This window comes from Bufo gargarizans, chromosome 9, assembly GCF_014858855.1.
Source record: "Bufo gargarizans isolate SCDJY-AF-19 chromosome 9, ASM1485885v1, whole genome shotgun sequence".
NCBI lineage: Eukaryota > Metazoa > Chordata > Amphibia > Anura > Bufonidae > Bufo > Bufo gargarizans.
In genome coordinates this window covers 180,457,267-180,476,156 of record NC_058088.1, presented here as the reverse complement: position 1 = coordinate 180,476,156, position 18,890 = coordinate 180,457,267, and the positions used below count along the sequence as shown (strand labels likewise).

General features: G+C 43.6%; 1 protein-coding gene across 1 annotated transcript in view; it reads left to right on the top strand.

The window, feature by feature from the left end:
* Window positions 1–2,594: 2,594 nt before the first annotated feature.
* Window positions 2,595–18,890, top strand: part of LOC122919848 (flocculation protein FLO11-like) — a 50,554-nt gene continuing 34,258 nt past the window's right edge. The window contains exons 1-9 of the mRNA XM_044269036.1: window positions 2,595–3,636; window positions 3,955–4,015; window positions 8,261–8,383; window positions 8,745–9,364; window positions 12,519–12,647; window positions 14,017–14,179; window positions 15,424–15,589; window positions 17,891–17,991; window positions 18,336–18,511. Coding sequence (XP_044124971.1) covers window positions 2,595–3,636; window positions 3,955–4,015; window positions 8,261–8,383; window positions 8,745–9,364; window positions 12,519–12,647; window positions 14,017–14,179; window positions 15,424–15,589; window positions 17,891–17,991; window positions 18,336–18,511 — 2,581 coding nt within the window. The remainder of the gene's footprint in view (window positions 3,637–3,954; window positions 4,016–8,260; window positions 8,384–8,744; window positions 9,365–12,518; window positions 12,648–14,016; window positions 14,180–15,423; window positions 15,590–17,890; window positions 17,992–18,335; window positions 18,512–18,890) is intronic.

The following is an 18,890-nucleotide window of genomic DNA, read 5'->3' as shown; positions in this document are numbered from 1 at the left end:
CGCGCTTTTGCTTGATTGACATCTCTGCCAACAAAATGGCGCATAAATCACGTACAGCTGATGTGTCACAGACCTGGGGGGTCCTCGGCGGTGTCCTGATACGTTATAGTGGTATTACAGGGCAGTAGTCACCCAGTTATGGATGTTTAGGACCCCCATCGGCCCTAATCCCATGATTGCGTCCGGTCGTTCTTGGTACCGGCCATTTCCTCATCGCGATATAAAGTTGTACCGGCCTGAGCAAAAGCGTGATGAGCGAGCTAAAGATGGCGGCAAGGAGCCACGAGGGAGCACCTAAACCCTCATCAAATTCTTAACCATGGGGGGGGGGGGGGGCAAACGTGTTTATAAAAGGTGAAGTGACTGCCACCCATTGAGTTGTCGTGACGGCGGCGCTACTCATGCATGGCGCGCGTATTTGCACCCACAGGTTTATGGTAGGAATACTCCACCATGGAGGGGGCAGGCTGTTAACAGGACCCAGGCAGTCACAAAGTCTGGACCCCTGGCAGCGGAGGGGGCGCTGGGCACCACTGTTTCCTTTGTGATCACCTGCAGAAAGTGGGTAGAGCCGCCATGTCTGATTGTCTCGTGTGGGGACAGTACACAGACAAAACTCATTGATTCACTTGCTGTATTGAGGAATTGCCTTCTGAGCAATTACCTAATATCATGGTAGAATCAGAATCGCTCGCTGGGTAAGAGAACTGGGCAAACTCCTTGCTTCTGAGCCGCAAGCACTGACGGCAGAATCTGCCCAGCACAGGCGCAGGAATTGTCATTTAGGCGATTGCCCTCTAGTATATGTGCACTGATCACCATCCCACAGTTTAGCCCCAGGTCCTATAGGCTCAGATGTGCAGGGTACCTTCCCCATACCAGGCCATTGTCCAAGAGCTGCAACCATGACAGCAGTGTAAAACAATCACACCCCATAACTGACTGAATCACACCCACGGGCAGGGAGTGCACCTGAGCTGATGAGGTAAAGCTGGACAGTAACAAACAGGACACGGACAGAGTAATAGGTGGACGCAGAAAATGCAAACCCCCACGATGATCTATTTGCTGCTGCCGTCACTTAAAGGGGACACCTTATCCCGGTATGTATGCAAGCGGCCGCCTTATTTAATAGCATTGTCTGCAGTGCAAAGACAAAATGTGGAATCAGCCCATATCATTGCTATATGACCGCTGACCATGCATGTCTACACCACCAGGATGGCGCTCTCGAGCCCGCTGGCATGGTTTACATACTGTAGCCACAAACATCACAGATGGTATAGATGTGCATGAATGGCTGAACTGTTCAAAAGGGACTGTCCCACCATTTAATATCCTATCTATATACATAGGGAGAAGGGACTAAATAGTCAGCTGTCAGAGGGGGAAGGAGACTGATTCTGTCCAACAGCACCAAAATTGTTTCCTAATTCAGAGGCTTATCCAAATGAGGACAGCAGCATTGTGGTGGCACAACGGCATGTTAATACTACAGATACGTGAACCCTTCATTTTTATACCATCTGTAGATCCTACATATCATTGGCTGCTAGGTATGAAGCTTATTCTGGCATGTGCACTTGGGTGTTCCCAAGAGTTTCAAGCTACGCCTGTGCATTTTACTATTATTATTATTATTATTACATTTGTATTGTAAGACTGTTGAAAGGGGTTGTCCCACCATTTAATATCCTATCTATATACATAGGGAGAAGGGACTAGATAGTCAGCTGCCAGAGGGAGCAGGAGACTGATTCTGTCCAACAGCACCAAAATTGTTTGCTAATTCAAGGTCCAAAATCAACGTCATGAGCTGCCCTGCTTCAATGGTATGTACTGAGGAGTTATGTATGAATGTATTTATGAAGACTACCACCCCCGGTCCATAAAAACTACAGTTCAGTTGAGGACTTATTGTTGGCCGCTCTTGGCAATTACGCATAGCTGTGAGGTCTCTCCACAATTCATATTCTTTGTAGATGCCCCATTTTAAAGTGACAGGTGCACTTTAATGGCCAGGAATCTTGTTCTGCATGGTTCTAAATTGGTATCTCACAAGGATGCAGTAGCTCATTAAAAGGTTGGCACTAGGAGAACAGTGTTTAGGAAAGCCTCACAGGAGCGGATGTACTAGTCAATAATTGTTGCCTGTAGGTAGAAAGACAATCATACAAATAAGACTTTTCCTTTCTCCCGAAGGTAAAGTGTTGTGGTACCATGCAGCGAGAAGATTGTGAACTAGGTTAGGAAGAAGCATCGAGAAAGAGATGTTGATGGATGTTACTAGCAATACCAACAAACCGTTAGATGGGTTTTATAATGAGCTCCGTCGAAAATATCCAGACGCCTTTACCCATGCTATTGACCTTGGCAGAAGGAATAAATCACTACAGAAATTACCACGTCTGGAGAAGACACCATCTCCGGTCCTTGGAATTCCACCAAACTCTCCAAATGTGGCCTCATGGTCACCAGATAGTTTCCTTTCCAAGGTGAAATATCAGAAAACAACACATAACGAGCAAAGGAAAGAGGTAGAAAAACCTCAACAAAGTGGCAATGCTGTTATAATCAAGAATCAAGCCATACCTATGCCAACCTGGACCCGGAAAGATTACCTTGAAGCTCAAAATGGGGCTTCATTCCAGCTTCCAACTCTGCGCACTCAAATTGAGCAAAACAAAGTTGAGCTAAAAAACAGGCTTAATCCACCCAAAAAGACGACGACCAACCAAAGGTCAACACTCCAGCCAAGCAACAGTGTTCAAGCTAATCCTTCCAGTGATTACACCACCACAAAGACCTCAAGAGATTATACCACTAATGAGTACACCAATGATTACACCACCACCCAGACCACCAGAGATTACACTACCACAAAGACCTCCAGAGACTCCAGCACCAATGAGTACACCAATGATTACACCACCACTCAGACCACCAGAGATTACACTACCACAAAGACCTCAAGAGATTATACCACCAGTGATTACACCACCACTCAGGCCACCAGAGATTACACTACCACAAAGACCTCCAGAGACTCCAGCACCAATGAGTACACTAATGATTATGCCTCCAAAAAGAGCTCCAGTGATGACACAACTAATAAGTACACCAATGATTATACTGCCCCAAAGCCTACCAATAATTACACAACCACAAAGCCCATCAAGGATTACATCACCACACAGACCACCAGAGATTACACCAAAACAAACACCTCCACAGATTATATTACCACAAAATCCACCAGTGATTATACCACCAAACAGACTACCAATGATTATACCACCAAACAGACCACCAGAGATTACAACACCACAAAGACCACCATGGATTACCCGACCACACAGACCATCAGAAATTACAACACAAAGACCACCAAGGATTACCCAACCACACAGGCCATCAAAGATTACAACACCACAAATGATTACATTGTTAAAAAGACCACCAATGATTATACCACCATAATGTCCACCAAGGATTACACCATAACTAGAGACAGCTTTCCAGCTTCTGGAGTAAAATCAGATCCTTTAGGAACCATCATGAAAGAACTATTGCCCAACAAGCCAAGTCGAATAATGAAAGACATGCCTAAATCCAGCAATAGGTTGTCCAATAATGGTAACTGCTTATATCATTTTATCGATGTCCATTTGTATGATCTGATCTAACTGGTTAAGTTATGTCAGCTTTGTGATTTTTGAATCTTTTTACCTCTTGAATCACTAAACCATAAGTAAATGGTCAGGCATTGAGTTAAAGGATAGCCAAGGAGCCACTTAGGATCACCTTATTACTTGGCAAAATAAGGGTAGAGAGGCAGTTTTCTTCCTTGTGTAGGAGAGCTATTTTGCATACTATTCCCAGTACTAAGGAGAATTATATTAAAGCATGGACCTCACAAGTGTCACAGACCTCATGTTCTCCTCCTTTTTCCAGGTGGCTGTGTTTCAGACAGTGACTCTGGAGTCTCTGTGTGCTCGCCCATGAAAGTATTCAGGTAAATTATAATATGAAATATTACAATATCTGTAGACATATGTGCAAACTAGAGCTCAAGAAAAGGGTAGAAGATGGTCATCACTCATAATACCATATGAAGTGTGAGTTATCATATTGTAGAGTAGGTTGCAAAGAAGACCTTGTGAAAGTGGGTTGGTCCACAACATTGAATTTTCTTATTCTATTCATGAATGTTATATTTTCCACCTTGTTTGCCCTACAAATATGACAAGGTCTATTCTAGATTTCTGAATAAGCTTTGGATCCTGGGCATGCTTCTGCTAGACAGACAAGCCAACACATATATGGTCAATCACTGGCGGACCATCCACTAGTTTGCAAAACTGCTAGAAGCTCACCTAGAGGTGGAAGATCATTGCTGGATTCATTATTCAATGCCGTAAACGTGAAGATCATTAAAAGCACACGGCTATATAGGTGGTTGCCTTCCAACCACAGATATGGATTATATAGGATCTGTCTGATCATTTCCAGTTATTGAGCTTGATGCTCATATTGTGAGGTCTGTATTGTATTGTGGCCAAATGCAACCAAGATTTAGATATACATTACAGCTTTGACCAATAGCAAAGTCTTGAAGCTGTTGGAGCCCAGAATAAGGTCTTTGAAGGCCACATCCAGCCAATAGGTCATAATTGTTTGTAGTTCTCAGAGGAAGAAGTCTTCCTTTCTTAAGAATTTACACCCAACCAGCAGACAAGTTTGTAAAATCTCTTCCAGATGGCATGGGGTTCCTCCATTGTTCTATAAAATGTGTCCCTTATTGTTCTCTCTCTGCTTAGCAATGCAATTTCCCCTGCGGAGGAATTTTCCACATATGGTGGACATGCTTTTTTATACTGTAGTAATATACTGGAGTGAAATGGAACATTGGAGAAATAAAATAGGCGCCATTGGTTTTCCCTGACTCAAATACTAATAAAAGCAGATACTATCTGTGGCCAAAAACAATCATCCCTGGATCAACACGGTTGATTCATGCTGCCAGTCAGAAGACTTGTCACAATAAGGTCTCTGTTTCCATAACTGAACCATGCAGATGAAGGAGCCACATTCAGAGCATCTCAACAATACTCTTGCATGCTGGGCCCTCATTGGCACACTGTACTGTTATATGAATTGGCCTGTTAAATAAATTGGGGTCCTCTGAGTGCATCGAAGGAGAAGATATCACCTATGTATGTGTTCTGTGGTACAAGTGGTAGACAGAGATATGTTCTACCAACACATATGTTCTACCAACATGTATGGCAGTGCCAACACGACAGAGGTTATTCCAACTTTGGATTTGTTAGGTAGATGGACATAGTTGATGATTGTTGGCTTGGTTGGTGCTTGTAGCCATTTTGCTGCCTTTGGCTAAAAGTGAAATGTGGAGAGGTCCACGTTATAGCAAAAGTCATGAGGCTGGCATCTCATAGAAGCATTGAGCAGAGAAGTGTATTGTAGAGTTTAGTGAGTGGTAGATAGATAAAAGGAACGCGGCACTCACCGGGATCTGATGAAATATCAAAACTTTATTGCTTCTTCATAGCAAAAGGTATGCAGGCTGGGGGAGCGGAATGGCCCTGTGGTGTGGATCGGGGGTAGTGACTCCCGATGGAGTAAGGGGGACAGGTGATTCATCGTCTTGCAGTGCCGCTGATTCCTTTACTTCCCTCTCCTCACCGTCTATTGTAGAGTTTAGTTGTCTACCTGAAGGCTTTAATGGTGTGTATCCAGTCTTACGTGTCTTCACTTCTCTTACCTTTATCTAACCTTCTGCCTCGCACTTCAGGGGACCATTTAATGGGAGCCTGCCCAGCTGACACGTTCTCTTTGTAGAGCTTGTCTAGTTATGCAAGTTTCTACTTTGTGTTTCAAATTCCCACCATGTTAGAGATCTCTGTTTGCTGCCAATGACTACACAACAGCACAAATCTGTCCTCTATTCCAGACCAGAGTAGTAGCTATGGTTTCCTTCATCCAGGCCCTAGCCCTGTATCTAAATACCCTAGCCATGGTAAAGCAGCTTGTTGCCCCCCCCCCCAACTCACTTATATGCCCCCAGCTACACAACATCCTTCCTACACTCATACATTGTAACAAACCTATTGTGTGGACACGACTAGATCAGTCTTATTCAACGACAGCAAGCAGATATCTTGAAAAAGTATATTACAAACCTTCCAGCATTCATTGATTAAAGGGCTAGTCCCACTTTGAGTTGACCCCGCCCCCCTCCCCAGTAATCAGCTACTATTACAGAGGGTCTCTGAAGTCTAATGGGTGGCTATATAATAAATGATGGTGCCATGTGTGCCAGAACGAGAACCATCCTGTCCAGCCTTGACCAATAGATGGAGGTCTAAATGTCCCTTTTGACTTATTGTGCGTTAAAAGAGAAGTTTTATCACAGACATTGCTATCGGTGGTGGAACAGATGTAACCCACCTTAGAGTTTCCAGGTGGCCGAATGGTCACCCCTTATATTCACTTAAAAAATGCTGAGAAAAGCCGCCAGGAGATGATGTGGCCTGGCTCTTTTTGCAGTAGTCCTATTATCTACTTAGACATCGCCTTTAATATAGGGCCACATTTGTAGATTCTGTGAGTAGACTGTGGGTCTCTTCTTCCTACGCCATGGCTGTACGTCACCTCCAGAGCTCCATCACAAGTCAAAGTCTTTACGTTCCCCCTTGTCTACATTTCGTGCACATCCTGCAAATCTGCATAATACTTGAGAACCAGAGCAAGACGAATAGTACGATGTGGAAGGAGGGTTGGCTCTAATGTACGGCCGTATTCAGGAAATGCTCGACGTGCATTAAAAATGTGCTGACTGGCGGGATGTCTCTACCGCTCACAAATGACACTAAATGTCTCGTTCGGTGCCATAATATTTGCGCCACGTTATTAAATTTTTTTTAATTTAGACGCCATCGATGCAATTATCTCATGATGAATGTCTACACTGGAGTGGAAATGTAGGAGGACGTTTCATATGTGAGAGTGGTGATTATTCATGGCCTGAAAATATGGAAGAAACTACAGCCTATGAGCTTTGCATTAGAGAAAGTTGTAGCACGTTATAATATGGGGGGGTGGCGGTTTAACTGCTTTTTGGGAGCCACCGTATTGGCTTGCTCCAGATTGGACCCTCTTCTTCTTCCACACTCTCTTTAGATGAGGTTAGATGGGCCAAAATAATCTGGTGGACCATGGTCCTAACCCAATAATGGAGTCCCCATGGGGCAATCCCATCAATTGCTTCAGGGGTTATCACATTTTTGGATCTTCATTGACAGTATGGAAATAATGGCAAATAATAAAAACACCATGGAGGTGATTGATCATGAGGTGCATTTTTAAAATGACGGTTTCACTTGAGTCTTCATTTCTGTAATTTTTGCCAAATTTATTAAATATCGCATATTGGTAGATATGTATCAAAACGAGTGTTAAGCAAAACTGGTTTAGTTGCAATCCAAATTTCATTTTTCAGAGCTCCTTTGAAAAATGAAAGGTGGAAAGGTGTTATGGGCAACTAAGCCAGTTTTCCTTTACACCAATTTTGATAAATGTCCCCCAGTGTTTGATAAATTTGATGATACTTCAGTTTTTATGCCACATTCAGAGCTGCGAACAGGATCGGATTGACAGGCCAGGTGGTCAGGGCCTACTTTCAGCCTGAAATAGTGGAGTCTAGTGGTAGACCCGCCTCCAAGTGACATCACTGCTCCAGGTGCAGTGACATCGTTAGCATATCATTCTTCTCTTGTAACCCTACGAGTGCATAATAGACCCTATGATATACATAAAGAAAATGTAAGGCCAAATCTCTGGGAAAAAGGGGAGACTTCCTGGACTTCCAGAAGAGTTGGCAGGTGCTGGCAAAGCCTACAGGCATCTCCCAGAGAACATCCCTAGTTGTGTGTGATGCTGGGACTGACGTCATCAGATGCAAACAAACACTGAGGGGTGAAGCTGGGGCAGTAAAGGGGTGGGACACACAAGGAAATGATGTGTGACTGATGGGTTGTCTCAGTAAAGGGAGTCGGGGTACTCCCTAAAAAGGGGGTGGCATTGTGAAAGGGGGATGTGGCTTATATCCAGGTGAAAATTCCTTTGTGTGACCATACCTTAAAGAAAATATTACAGTTTTACACTGGTGCATTAGTGAAGGTGCAATGTCATGACTTGGTGCCATGAGTAACATATTTCTTTATCTCATTTTTGAAAGGCCAAAAATTAGGAGTCCACAAGCACCTCCAGCTTCACGTGACATTATAAAGAAATTCTCTGCTAAACCCAAAAGAACGTCTGAGCCACTGAAGGCCGACCACTCCTTAGTGCAAGAGGATATGTAAGTTCCTCTAGGAAAAGTAATTGACTACAATTTCTTGATATACTTTCTAGATCAATTCTTCATGGTCTTCATAGTCCCGACTTTACCTAATTTTCTGAGATAGTGTTAAAAAATGTAGGCTGTCCTGGGCAAAAATGGGTGGGGCTCCTGCCTGTAAGTGGTCATTTCAGACAAATTTGGGGTGGTTCCTTGGAGTTGGGGCTTAGATGCACCAATTTTTCTAGCAAGAATTATAGTAAGTATGTTCTCTTGCCTGTCTAGTGATTGAACGTGGCCCCAGAGTCTTGTTAGTCTACCCCGGTATAACACATGCTTCCTGTCATCATATTAACAATGTTAAACATAGCTTATTTGACAGAACACAGATTGTCCAGCTAGAAGACATCCCAGTGACAAGAAACTTAAAGAGCTCGATCAACTTCAATGACAAGATACCACAAGGGGCACCAAGGACTCGAGTGCGCTTTGAGGATGAATCAGAAGAAGATGCAGAGTTTCGATACCGGGAAATACGTCTTCTAGACAGAACACCGACAACTAAAATGGTCACAAATATCTCACCCGGTCCTCAGATAAAGTATATGGAAAAAAATGCTAAGCCTGAAACTACTGAGAGATCTGCTTCACCATCCAAGGAAGGGGAAAAGGCAAAAAGCCCAGATCAGCAGACCACAACCCTTCCACATCGACGTCAACCATTTCCACCAAATATAGCCAAGAAGGTCTTAATTGATATCCCAAGGGGTGGTCTTCCCAGCAGGCGCGTGCCTCAAATACGGGTGTCCACTGTCATGAAGGACATTGCTAACCAACAGTCTTCTCCTCGAAATGTGACTTCTCTTGAAGGAATCACAATGAGCTTCAAGAACACCAATGAATGGGGGGCGCAAAGTCAAAGTGTTAGAGCAAACAAAGAGCATGAAAGTGGCCACCATAGTCTGTCATCTCTGGAAACCCTAGAGAGTGGCACCACAGAAGGTAATCTACAGGGGCAGCCTTTGTTAGTATTATTTAAGCTCTGTATGGTGGTCCTACCATTTGAAAGTATTATTTGTCCAATGTATGTTATTTGGTCACTGATTGGTATAGTTGTTGGGTATTGTATGGAGGCACTTCATATGATGGGTACCAGAAGAAGGCACGTTTTGTTTGCTTGGGGTACGTGTGCGGTGCTGCAGCTCGGGAGGAGTGGACCAGAGGATGGGAGTGCTAGTGGCTCTGGCTGCAACAGTTACACTGACAAGCAAATGGGTAGCAATGTTTAGAACTTTTGACTTTCAGGCTCCATATTTCACCATCCACTACAGCTTCGAACGTGAGACTCCCATCATTTTATAGACAATCATCTTGTCTATCTCATACACAAATTGGACTTGCAACTATTTAGCATATGATTAGTTATGCAGATTCATGTCATGTAACTGCATTGTTACTGTTTTACTCCTGGTGGTGGAACAATCTTTTTTTTCTTGTATACTACAAATACAACCTGTTCTCACATTCCCTAATAGCTCAGTGTGTTATTAGGTTGATTCCCAAGCGAAAGGTCACTGGTTCTAATCCAGGAGCAGCCATGAAGAAGATTTCCAAAGAAAAGAGAAACAGCATCATCTATAGCGGTATCTTGGCCAGAAAAGTTGCCAAATTTTACAGTTGGAAGAATATGAAATTAAGTCCATCCATCCATTCCAAAGCCAAGAGGTGGACGTCCAGGCAAAATAACTGAGTCAATATGTCGGCTTATCAGAAGGTCTATCAGTTCTAGTGCGACAAACACGGCAGTGGAGGCGGCTCATGTGCTTTGTAATAGTGAGATCACAGGCGTCTATACAAGCACAGTGCGGTGCACATTACAAAAGGTGGAAAGGTGGACCAAAAAAAGGTGAAGAATAAGAAGCGTCTGCTTGAGTTTGCAAAAAAGTACAAACAGTGGACAATGAAAGATTGGAAATGGGTTATTTGGAGCGATGAGACAAAAGTCAATAGACTGGGCTCTGATAAGTGCAAATGAGTCTGGAAGAAACAAGGGAAATGGGGACTTACGTATTGAGAAATGAAGGTGGAGGAAGCCTGATGATATGGGGTTGTTTCACAGCGTTGGATACTTGACCAGGATCGATGGTAGTATCAATGCTGAGCTATATGTGAGTATCCTACAAGATGAGTTACTTGGTACACTTAGAGGGGTATAAAAAGGACGACATAGTGTTCCAGTAGGACAACGACCCTGAAGCATTGGTGAAGATTGATGAAGAAATGGTTCAATGACAATGAAGTAGATTGGCCCCACAGTCCCCAGACCTCAATCCAATCAAACACTTGTGGGTAGAGTTGAAGAAAAAGCTGTATTTGTACTCAAGTGAGTCCACCAGTATGCACCAACATTGGGAACGTGTAGAAGAGACCTGGGAACAGATTTCGGTCAAGACATGCTTGAATCTGATCGAGAGAATGCTCAGAAGAAGTTAGACAATGTTGAAAGCCAATGGTGGATTTACAAAATATAAAAAAAATTGAAATTTTAGGAGCAAAACATTAACAATGCAGTTACATTAAAAGAATCTGCATAACTAATCATATGCTAAATAGTTGCAAGTCCAATTTTTGTATGAGATAGCCAAGATGATTGTCTATAAAATGATGGTAGTCTCACGTTAGAAGCTATAGTGGATGGTGAGATATGGAGCCTGCAAGTCAAAGGTTAAAAACATTGTTACCCTTTTGCTTGTCAGTGTATTCAAAAAAATCACAGTGGTAGCCCTCACACCGATGCTGCCAGGGCAGTGATAGGAGGGTGCACCCTTTCTTCTCTTAGGGCACACCCTTATGTTGAGGCTCCTGCCTGATGGTAGTTCTGGTGGCCTTTGATGGTATGGGTTTGGTAAGAGTGCAAGGCAGGAGATGCAGGTGCTGTGGCCGGCAAATGGTACTGTAGTCAGTAACCAAGCCAGTTGTAGAATTTAAACAAGTCTCTCTTAACTAAGGTGCAGAATGGGAGTTGTAGTACATCCAACAGTATCAAAACACAGTTCCAAACAATTCACAGTGCAAATCTTCCCTGATAGCAATGTATAAATATGAGCAATAATGTACTCCATCCCTCTGTCCTTCTCTCTCTGCACAATCTAAGGCTTGCAATAATGTTCTTGCCCGTAATTCCCAGGCTGAGGGGTACAGGAGTAAGATAGTGATGGCCAGGACCGTGTCCAAATGTGAAGGGTGTTTAGCAATGTCCCTCTCACTGCAGTAGTCTATCAGCCTTAGGGCTCGTTCACACGACCGTGCCGTTTTTTTGGGGATCCACAAAAAACGGACGCCGCCCATGTGCCTTCCGCAATTTGCGGAACAGACCAGGAGGCCCATTATAGAGATGCGAAGAATAGGACATGACTCATAATTTTTGCGGGGCCTCGGAACGGAGCAACGGATGCGAACAGCACACAGAGAGCCGTCCGCATCTTTTGCGGACCCATTGAAATGAATGGTTCCGTATATGGACCGTATGTAGAACGCATAAAACGGCCTGTATACAGAACGCAAAATACGTTTGTGCGAACAAGCCCTTAAACAGGGAATACCTTACTGACTGACTCCAATGCTTGGCCATGCAGATACGGGACCTTCTAGTTCTTCCTTTTCTCTCCCTGGAGTACTCTAAAGAGATGGCTTTCTTGGTGCAAATATCTCAGAGATAGTGATTCTCTGGGACTCAGGCCTAGTTTCTCCAATGAGTGAACACATGTAGCGCCTCTTACTTTCTCAGCTAACACTAGACTCAAAGCAACTGAACTATGGATTGGCTTACGTCCATCACCTAGCCTCCTACAAGGGCAGAGTCAGGATTGTTAACCCTGACTTATCCATATAAAACTATATGGCACAATACAATACATTAGAATATTACATAGAAACAAAAAAAATAATTATGCAAGTACCCTATTCTGCATTAGTGCGCATGTTATATACCTCATGTCTTATGTTGCCTTTATTGGTGTTACCTAGTCCATTCCCCAGTAGTGGTCATCTTGCATTCTTGCCGACCTCATGAAAGATATATGTAGACTTTACAACAGGTAGACTACTTGGTCTACGTGGAATAACGGAAACAACATTTCCACCTTTTTTCGCATAGCGTCTTCTGAATTTACAATAATGAAAATGGAATGGGGAGCATCAGATTCCTCTCTCGGCAGTGGAACTCAGTCAAGATCATCATCTCAGAACCGTGACCTCAATGTGGACCGTCCGTCACAGAATAAAGGTAAGCAATGATGGAGATGGTGTCAACCAACATACACTGCCTGTGCAAAAACAAAGTCGCCACCTGGATTTAACTAAGCAAATAGTTATGAGCCTCCTATTGGATAATTACTGCATGGGCGATTATCTTTCAGCAACAAGTTATCTAACCCCAACAGGTGCAATGAGTTGCTTCTCATTTCTTAAACAACAATGTCGAAAGACACATCTCGTGGTCGTGGAAAAGATGTTCGTCTGTTTGAGAAGGGTCAAATCATTGGCATGCATCAAGCAGAGAAAACATCTAAGGAGATTGCAGAAACTACTAAAATTGGGTTAAGAACTGTCCAACGCATTATTGAAAACTGGAAGGATAGTGGGACCCATCGTATTCGAGGAAGAAATGTGGCGGGAAAAAATCCTGAATGATGGTGATCAGCGATCACTTAAACGTTTGGTGAAATCAAATTGAAGAAAACCCACAGTAGAACTCAGGGCTATGTTCAATAGTGAAAGTAAGAGCATTTCCACACACACAATGCGAAGGGAACTCAAGGGATTGGGACTGAACAGCTGTGTAGCCGTAAGAAAACCACTAATCAGTGAGGAAAACCAGAAAAAAAAGGCTTCAATTTGCTCGGGAGCATAAAGATTGGACTCTGGAGCAATGGAAGAAGGTCATGTGGTCTGATGAGTCAAGATTTACCCTGTTCCAGAGTGATGGGCGCATCAGGGTAAGAAGAGAGGCAGATGAAGTGATGCCCCCATCATGCCTAGTGCCTACTGTACCAGCCTGTGGGGGCAGTGCTATGATCTGGGGTTGCTGCAGTTGGTCAGGTCTAGGTTCAGCAACAGTATGTGTTCCAAGAATGAGGTCAGCCTACTACCTGAACATACTGAGTGACCAGGTTATTCCATCAATGGATTTTTTTCTTCCCTGATGCCATGGGCATATTCCAAGATGAAAGAGTGGTTCAGGGAGCACGAGACATCATTGTCACACATGGATTGGCCACCACAGAGTCCAGACATTAACCCCATTGAGGATCTTTGGGATGTGCTGGAGAAGGCTTTGCGCAGCGGTCAGACTCTACCATCATCAATGCAAGATCTTGGTGAACAATGAATGCAACACTGGATGGAAATAAATCTTGTGACATTGCAGAAGCTTCTCGAAACAATGCCACAGCGAATGCGTGCCGTAATCAAAGCTAAAGGCGGTCCAACTAAATATTAGAGTGTGTGACCTTTTTTTTTTTGGTGGCGACTTTTTTTTTGGACAGGCAATGTATTTTGTAAGGAATGCTGTTGAGTTTTCTTATTTTACATGTCACTATCCATATTCTTTCTTCAACCGCCTTATGAATACGACTGCGCTTGTGTTTCTTAAGGTCCAGAGATGTCCTTCTACAGTAAAGTTAGAAGAAGTCTTCGGTTGAAGAAGAAGCTACATTCTGAAGCCACAAGTGGCAGCTGCCATTCAGATAACATCCTAAAGAGTTGCAAGGATCTAGAAGCAGACCAGAGCTCTTCTACATCTCTACAGCTTGATGGGTGAGACCATTCATCGTAGGCCTAGAACATTGGCCAGCAGGACCAACCTTATTAAACCAGGCATACTGCTTGGTAAGGTTGATCGTGCTGCTGTTTTATATAATTTGGTTGTGTTGTTCCGGTAAAAAATTAACATGATGATAATATATTAATATTAAAGGCCCAACGTTTTATAAATTAAAATACATTCATTTACCTTATATATACTCATTTGGGGCAAAAAAATGTAACATTTTTCAGTTGGTCTTTTAAAAAAATATTCAGCCATTTTTAAGAAACGGGTTAAAAATCAGTTTGTTGCAGACTATCGCTTCTCAATCGTTTCAGCTGCCGGCTCATGTGAAGCCTTATCTCTGATCTCCTGACCTCATTGAAGTCTATACTTATCAGTTTGGTAAGAGGTTACCTATAATGAGTGTTCAGGAGATCAGAGGCTTCACATGAGAGTGAGAAGTGATACTCTGCAAACAGACTCTCATAAACACTCATTATAGGTAACCTCTTATCAAACTGATAAGTATAGGCTTAAATGAGGTCAGGAGATCAGAGATAAGGCTTCACATGAGCCGGCAGCTGAAACAATTGAGAAGCGATACTCTGCAAACAGACTGATTTTTAACCCCTTTTTCTCAAAAGCAGTTGAACATTTTTAATGAAGACCAATTTAAAAAAAAAAATGGTTTTTAGCCCCATCTGAGTAATTTAAATTATAAAAAAAAATTCCCAAAGGAATCCATAGCCTTTAAAGGGATTTTATTATACAGGTTCCCAGCACCTGATGCAAAATCTGCAACCAGACCCCCAATGATTCCTCTCATGTGGCATTGGATCCAGAGCATGGATATGACTGCATGGTCTGCACGCCCTAATTTTTCTCCTACAAGCTCCTAGCACACACCATGAAGATGAAGGACGTTCTCTGCAGAGATCTGCAGTGTGTATTCCATGACCTCACAGAGGAGACATATTTGAGGCTTTAAGAGACTTTAGAAATGAGATTATCTGAAGTTAACTAAATTCTTCTTTAGCGCCAGAGAGGGCTAATAAGCTCAGTATGAAGGGTTTAATCAGCTCCCGCAGAAAACACGTACATTGTGTCGGTGGCATTCTGTGTCATTTTCCGCAGTGGAATATATCCCCATAATATGATTCATGATACTGAGGGATTTGGCTGATCCTCGTACTGTTTCCACACATAAATTCAGCATCACAGATTAATCTCGTGTCTCCTGTTTCCTGTGCAGAGGTGGCCATGGAAAATCGAGTCCTCACAGTGCCGCAGTTTGCAGACTACCCAACCAGGCTGCAGCAGATGACGGTATTCCCATCCGTGTAGGCATGAATAGGACGAAGAAGGACGTTATGGGGGACCTAGAGACCCAGGGCCCAGTGAGAATCCATCCAGTAAAGGTGACATTGTGTAGTGAATGTTGAATGTAGGCAACGAATTACTAAAACTACCCACATGTTTCATGTCCGGAGGGATCTGGAACGGATTACTAAAACACCCACGCGTTTCATGCCCAGTGGGATCTGCCAATCACTGCAACAGGCTATACGAGTCTTACTGTGGCTATACACGTTAGAATAACCTCAGGCAAACCTGACAATTTCGGTGAAACTGAGCGACCACCTGATTGTGACTCTTCCCCATTGGCAGAGAAGGATCAGGCAGTCGGACTTTAATATGCCCGATCTTTTACTTCTCAAGGAAGGTGTTTGGCAGCTAATGTGACCATACAGCTTCCATAGCTCCATAGCTGTGGTGTTCTCAGCTCGACCAAGAATGCATGTGTTCTCAGTAGGGAGAGGAGAATAAGCTGCTACCAGACACATCTGGTGGTGGCTTATGTTCTGTAAGAGCAAAAGAAGAATTGGGCGCATTGAAATTCAACCTGCCCAATCCTTCTTTTTCACAGAGGTAGAATATACCCAATCCTTCTTTTTCCCAACGGTCCAACATGCCTAATCCTTCTTTTTCACAACGGTCCAGCATGCCCAATCCTTCTTTTTCACAACGGTCCAGCATGCCTAATCCTTCTTTTTCACAACGGTCCAGCATGCCCAATCCTTCTTTTTCACAACGGTCCAGCATGCCCAATCCTTCTTTTTCACAACGGTCCAACCTGCCCAATCCTTCTTTTTCCCAACGGTCCAACCTGCCCAATCCTTCTTTTTCCCAACGGTCCAACATGCCCAATCCTTCTTTTTCACAATGGTCCCAATATGCTGAATGCTTCTTTTTCACAATGGTCCAATATGCCCAATCCTTCTTTTTCAACAAGGTCCACATGCCCAATGCTTCTTTTTCAACAAGGTCCACATGCCCAATGCTTCTTTTTCACAACGGTCCAACATGCCCAATCCTTCTTTTTCACAACGGTCCAGCATGCCCAATCCTTCTTTTTCCCAACCATTAGGAGAGAGTTGGGAAACTATCCATACACATTAGACAGTTGGCAGCCAACTATCATTTAATGTGCCTATTGAGAACACATGCATGCCTGGCCAAGCTTGCATGTCTATGAGGGGTCAGGAGGAATATCCAAAGGGTGGTTCTGAAGTTTATAGCCAGCTTAACCATCTCGATTAGCAGAAAGAGCTTGGTAGCAATTATCAGAATGGAGCCCCCTGCAGAACGGTCTAGTACTTGTTACCCACCCCAACCCTTGTAGGAGAGAATGGTGGCATCCTTCCCTGGTCAGTTGCCCATAACTTGTTTGATAAGCGCTACAGTACGAAGGGGGGCAGATTCATAAACTTGGACTGGGTACGACTATAGGGTTTTCCCTGGGGATGCTGCAGGCCTGATCTGGACCGCCCTATTGTACATGCTTGCTCTCCTCTTCCTAACACGCGCATTGCGGAGATATTGGTGTCCAGAGGATCAGAGGAGAACAGCTTGCTTACAGTGATGCTGGTGGTACCGAATGGTAGACGTCCATAAAAATGGTGATGACACAGATGCAGATATGGTTGTTTCAACCTTGGAACAAGGTCTTCTTCAGGAACAGGCTATATCGGTATCGGAGGCACCACCATTTTTATGGACATCTACCCTTGGGTGCCACCAACATCACTGTAAGAAAGCTGTTCTCGTCTGATCCTCGGATCATCCATATTCCTGATCGGGCCTGATCGGTGAAGCTAGGAGAACCCCAACGACCTACAGCACAGCTGCCAGTAGGTGTACCCATACACGGCCTCCAATCCTCCAGCCAAGCAGTCATTGATGTTGTTTCCCTCTTCCTCTGTATTTCATCTCCTTTTTGCATAAAATGCACATTGGAAATTATCTATAATTCTGCTATCTGCCATTAGGGTGGTTTTAGCTGCGGCCATATTTTTATTGGTAGTTTTACCTGATCATGAACATGTCAGCTCTCCTGAAATGTCTGTTTTAGCAAATACATGTTCTCCATAAAGTAAGAATTTTTGAGCATATTAAAATATATGAATAAATTGATCACGGGGAGGGGGGGGTGACTTTACCCCTCCCATTTTTAATATGGTGTATCCTTCCTTTACTCTGATCATTACTGACAATGTCAGGCCTTGAGGAGTCACAACCCATAGACCAGGGAAAAGGAAGCACCCAGTTGTAAATTTATGCATACATTTCCAAGAGGAATAACAGAGGAACATCAATTAATCTTTAAAAAAAGGTATGAAAAACCTGAACTTAAGTGTGGTTGAATTTTTGCAATTCAGGTGCCATATTCGCCCATGAGAATGGTGCAGTCATTACTGAAGAAGGGACGGGCCAAGGATTATGTGGTCCGTGTGCCCTCTCCACCACCGCAGGAAGCCAGGTAATTGACTTCACCTAATAATAATTGAATGAGGTGCCGAATTATGTGAAATTATCGCCCACTTGCCCAGCCCCCAGTGCTTTCAACTGCTTTGTGGACCCATGTGCTGAGGATCATTGCTGAGGAGAAGATATAGCAATGCAAGGGATTAAAAACATGGCTGCGTTCTTCCAGAAACAGCGCCACCCTTGTCCATAGACTGTGTCTGGTATTGCAGCTCAATCACATTCACCAAACTGGGACTGACCTGCAATACTAGACACAGCCTATGGACAAAAGCGGCACTGTTACTGGATAAAACATATTTTAGTGCTCTTGTAAATGCAACACTTCATTATCTTCAGGCCTCCAACTTCCAATGTGCGCTCCAGTGGATACAGAAGAGAGCAGATCCCCGGCCTAGCATCCGGAAGAGTGCTGGCCACACAATCTGACTCCAGCCGCCTGGTGGAACTTGAACGTCCAAAAACGGGGTTCAGTGGGTTGTATTTGACTAAGAAGAACCAAAATGGTTACTCAGGTGAGTGGACACTCACGTCTTTTTCCTCATCCCCGGTCACGCAGCCATATCTAGGCCATATCAATAGAGACCCCTGAAGTGAAGCTCATTAGTGGGCTGATAATTAATGTACAATCAGCACAAGGCATAAAATGACCGCCAGTGTCCTGCCCCATGTTCACCACTGTGACTGGAACATTGTGAGGATCTATATCACCATCCACATCACTGTCTACATCCTATCTGGTTTGAGTAGTGGTAGATATGTATTGACATTGATGTGTATTTCCATCCATACAACATCCCTGTGGTAACACTGCTCGAATTCTATCGTCTTAGAGATCTTTGTTCCCCATGGCCTTAACAACCAAAAACCAGACCAACCAAGCAGCTTCAACCA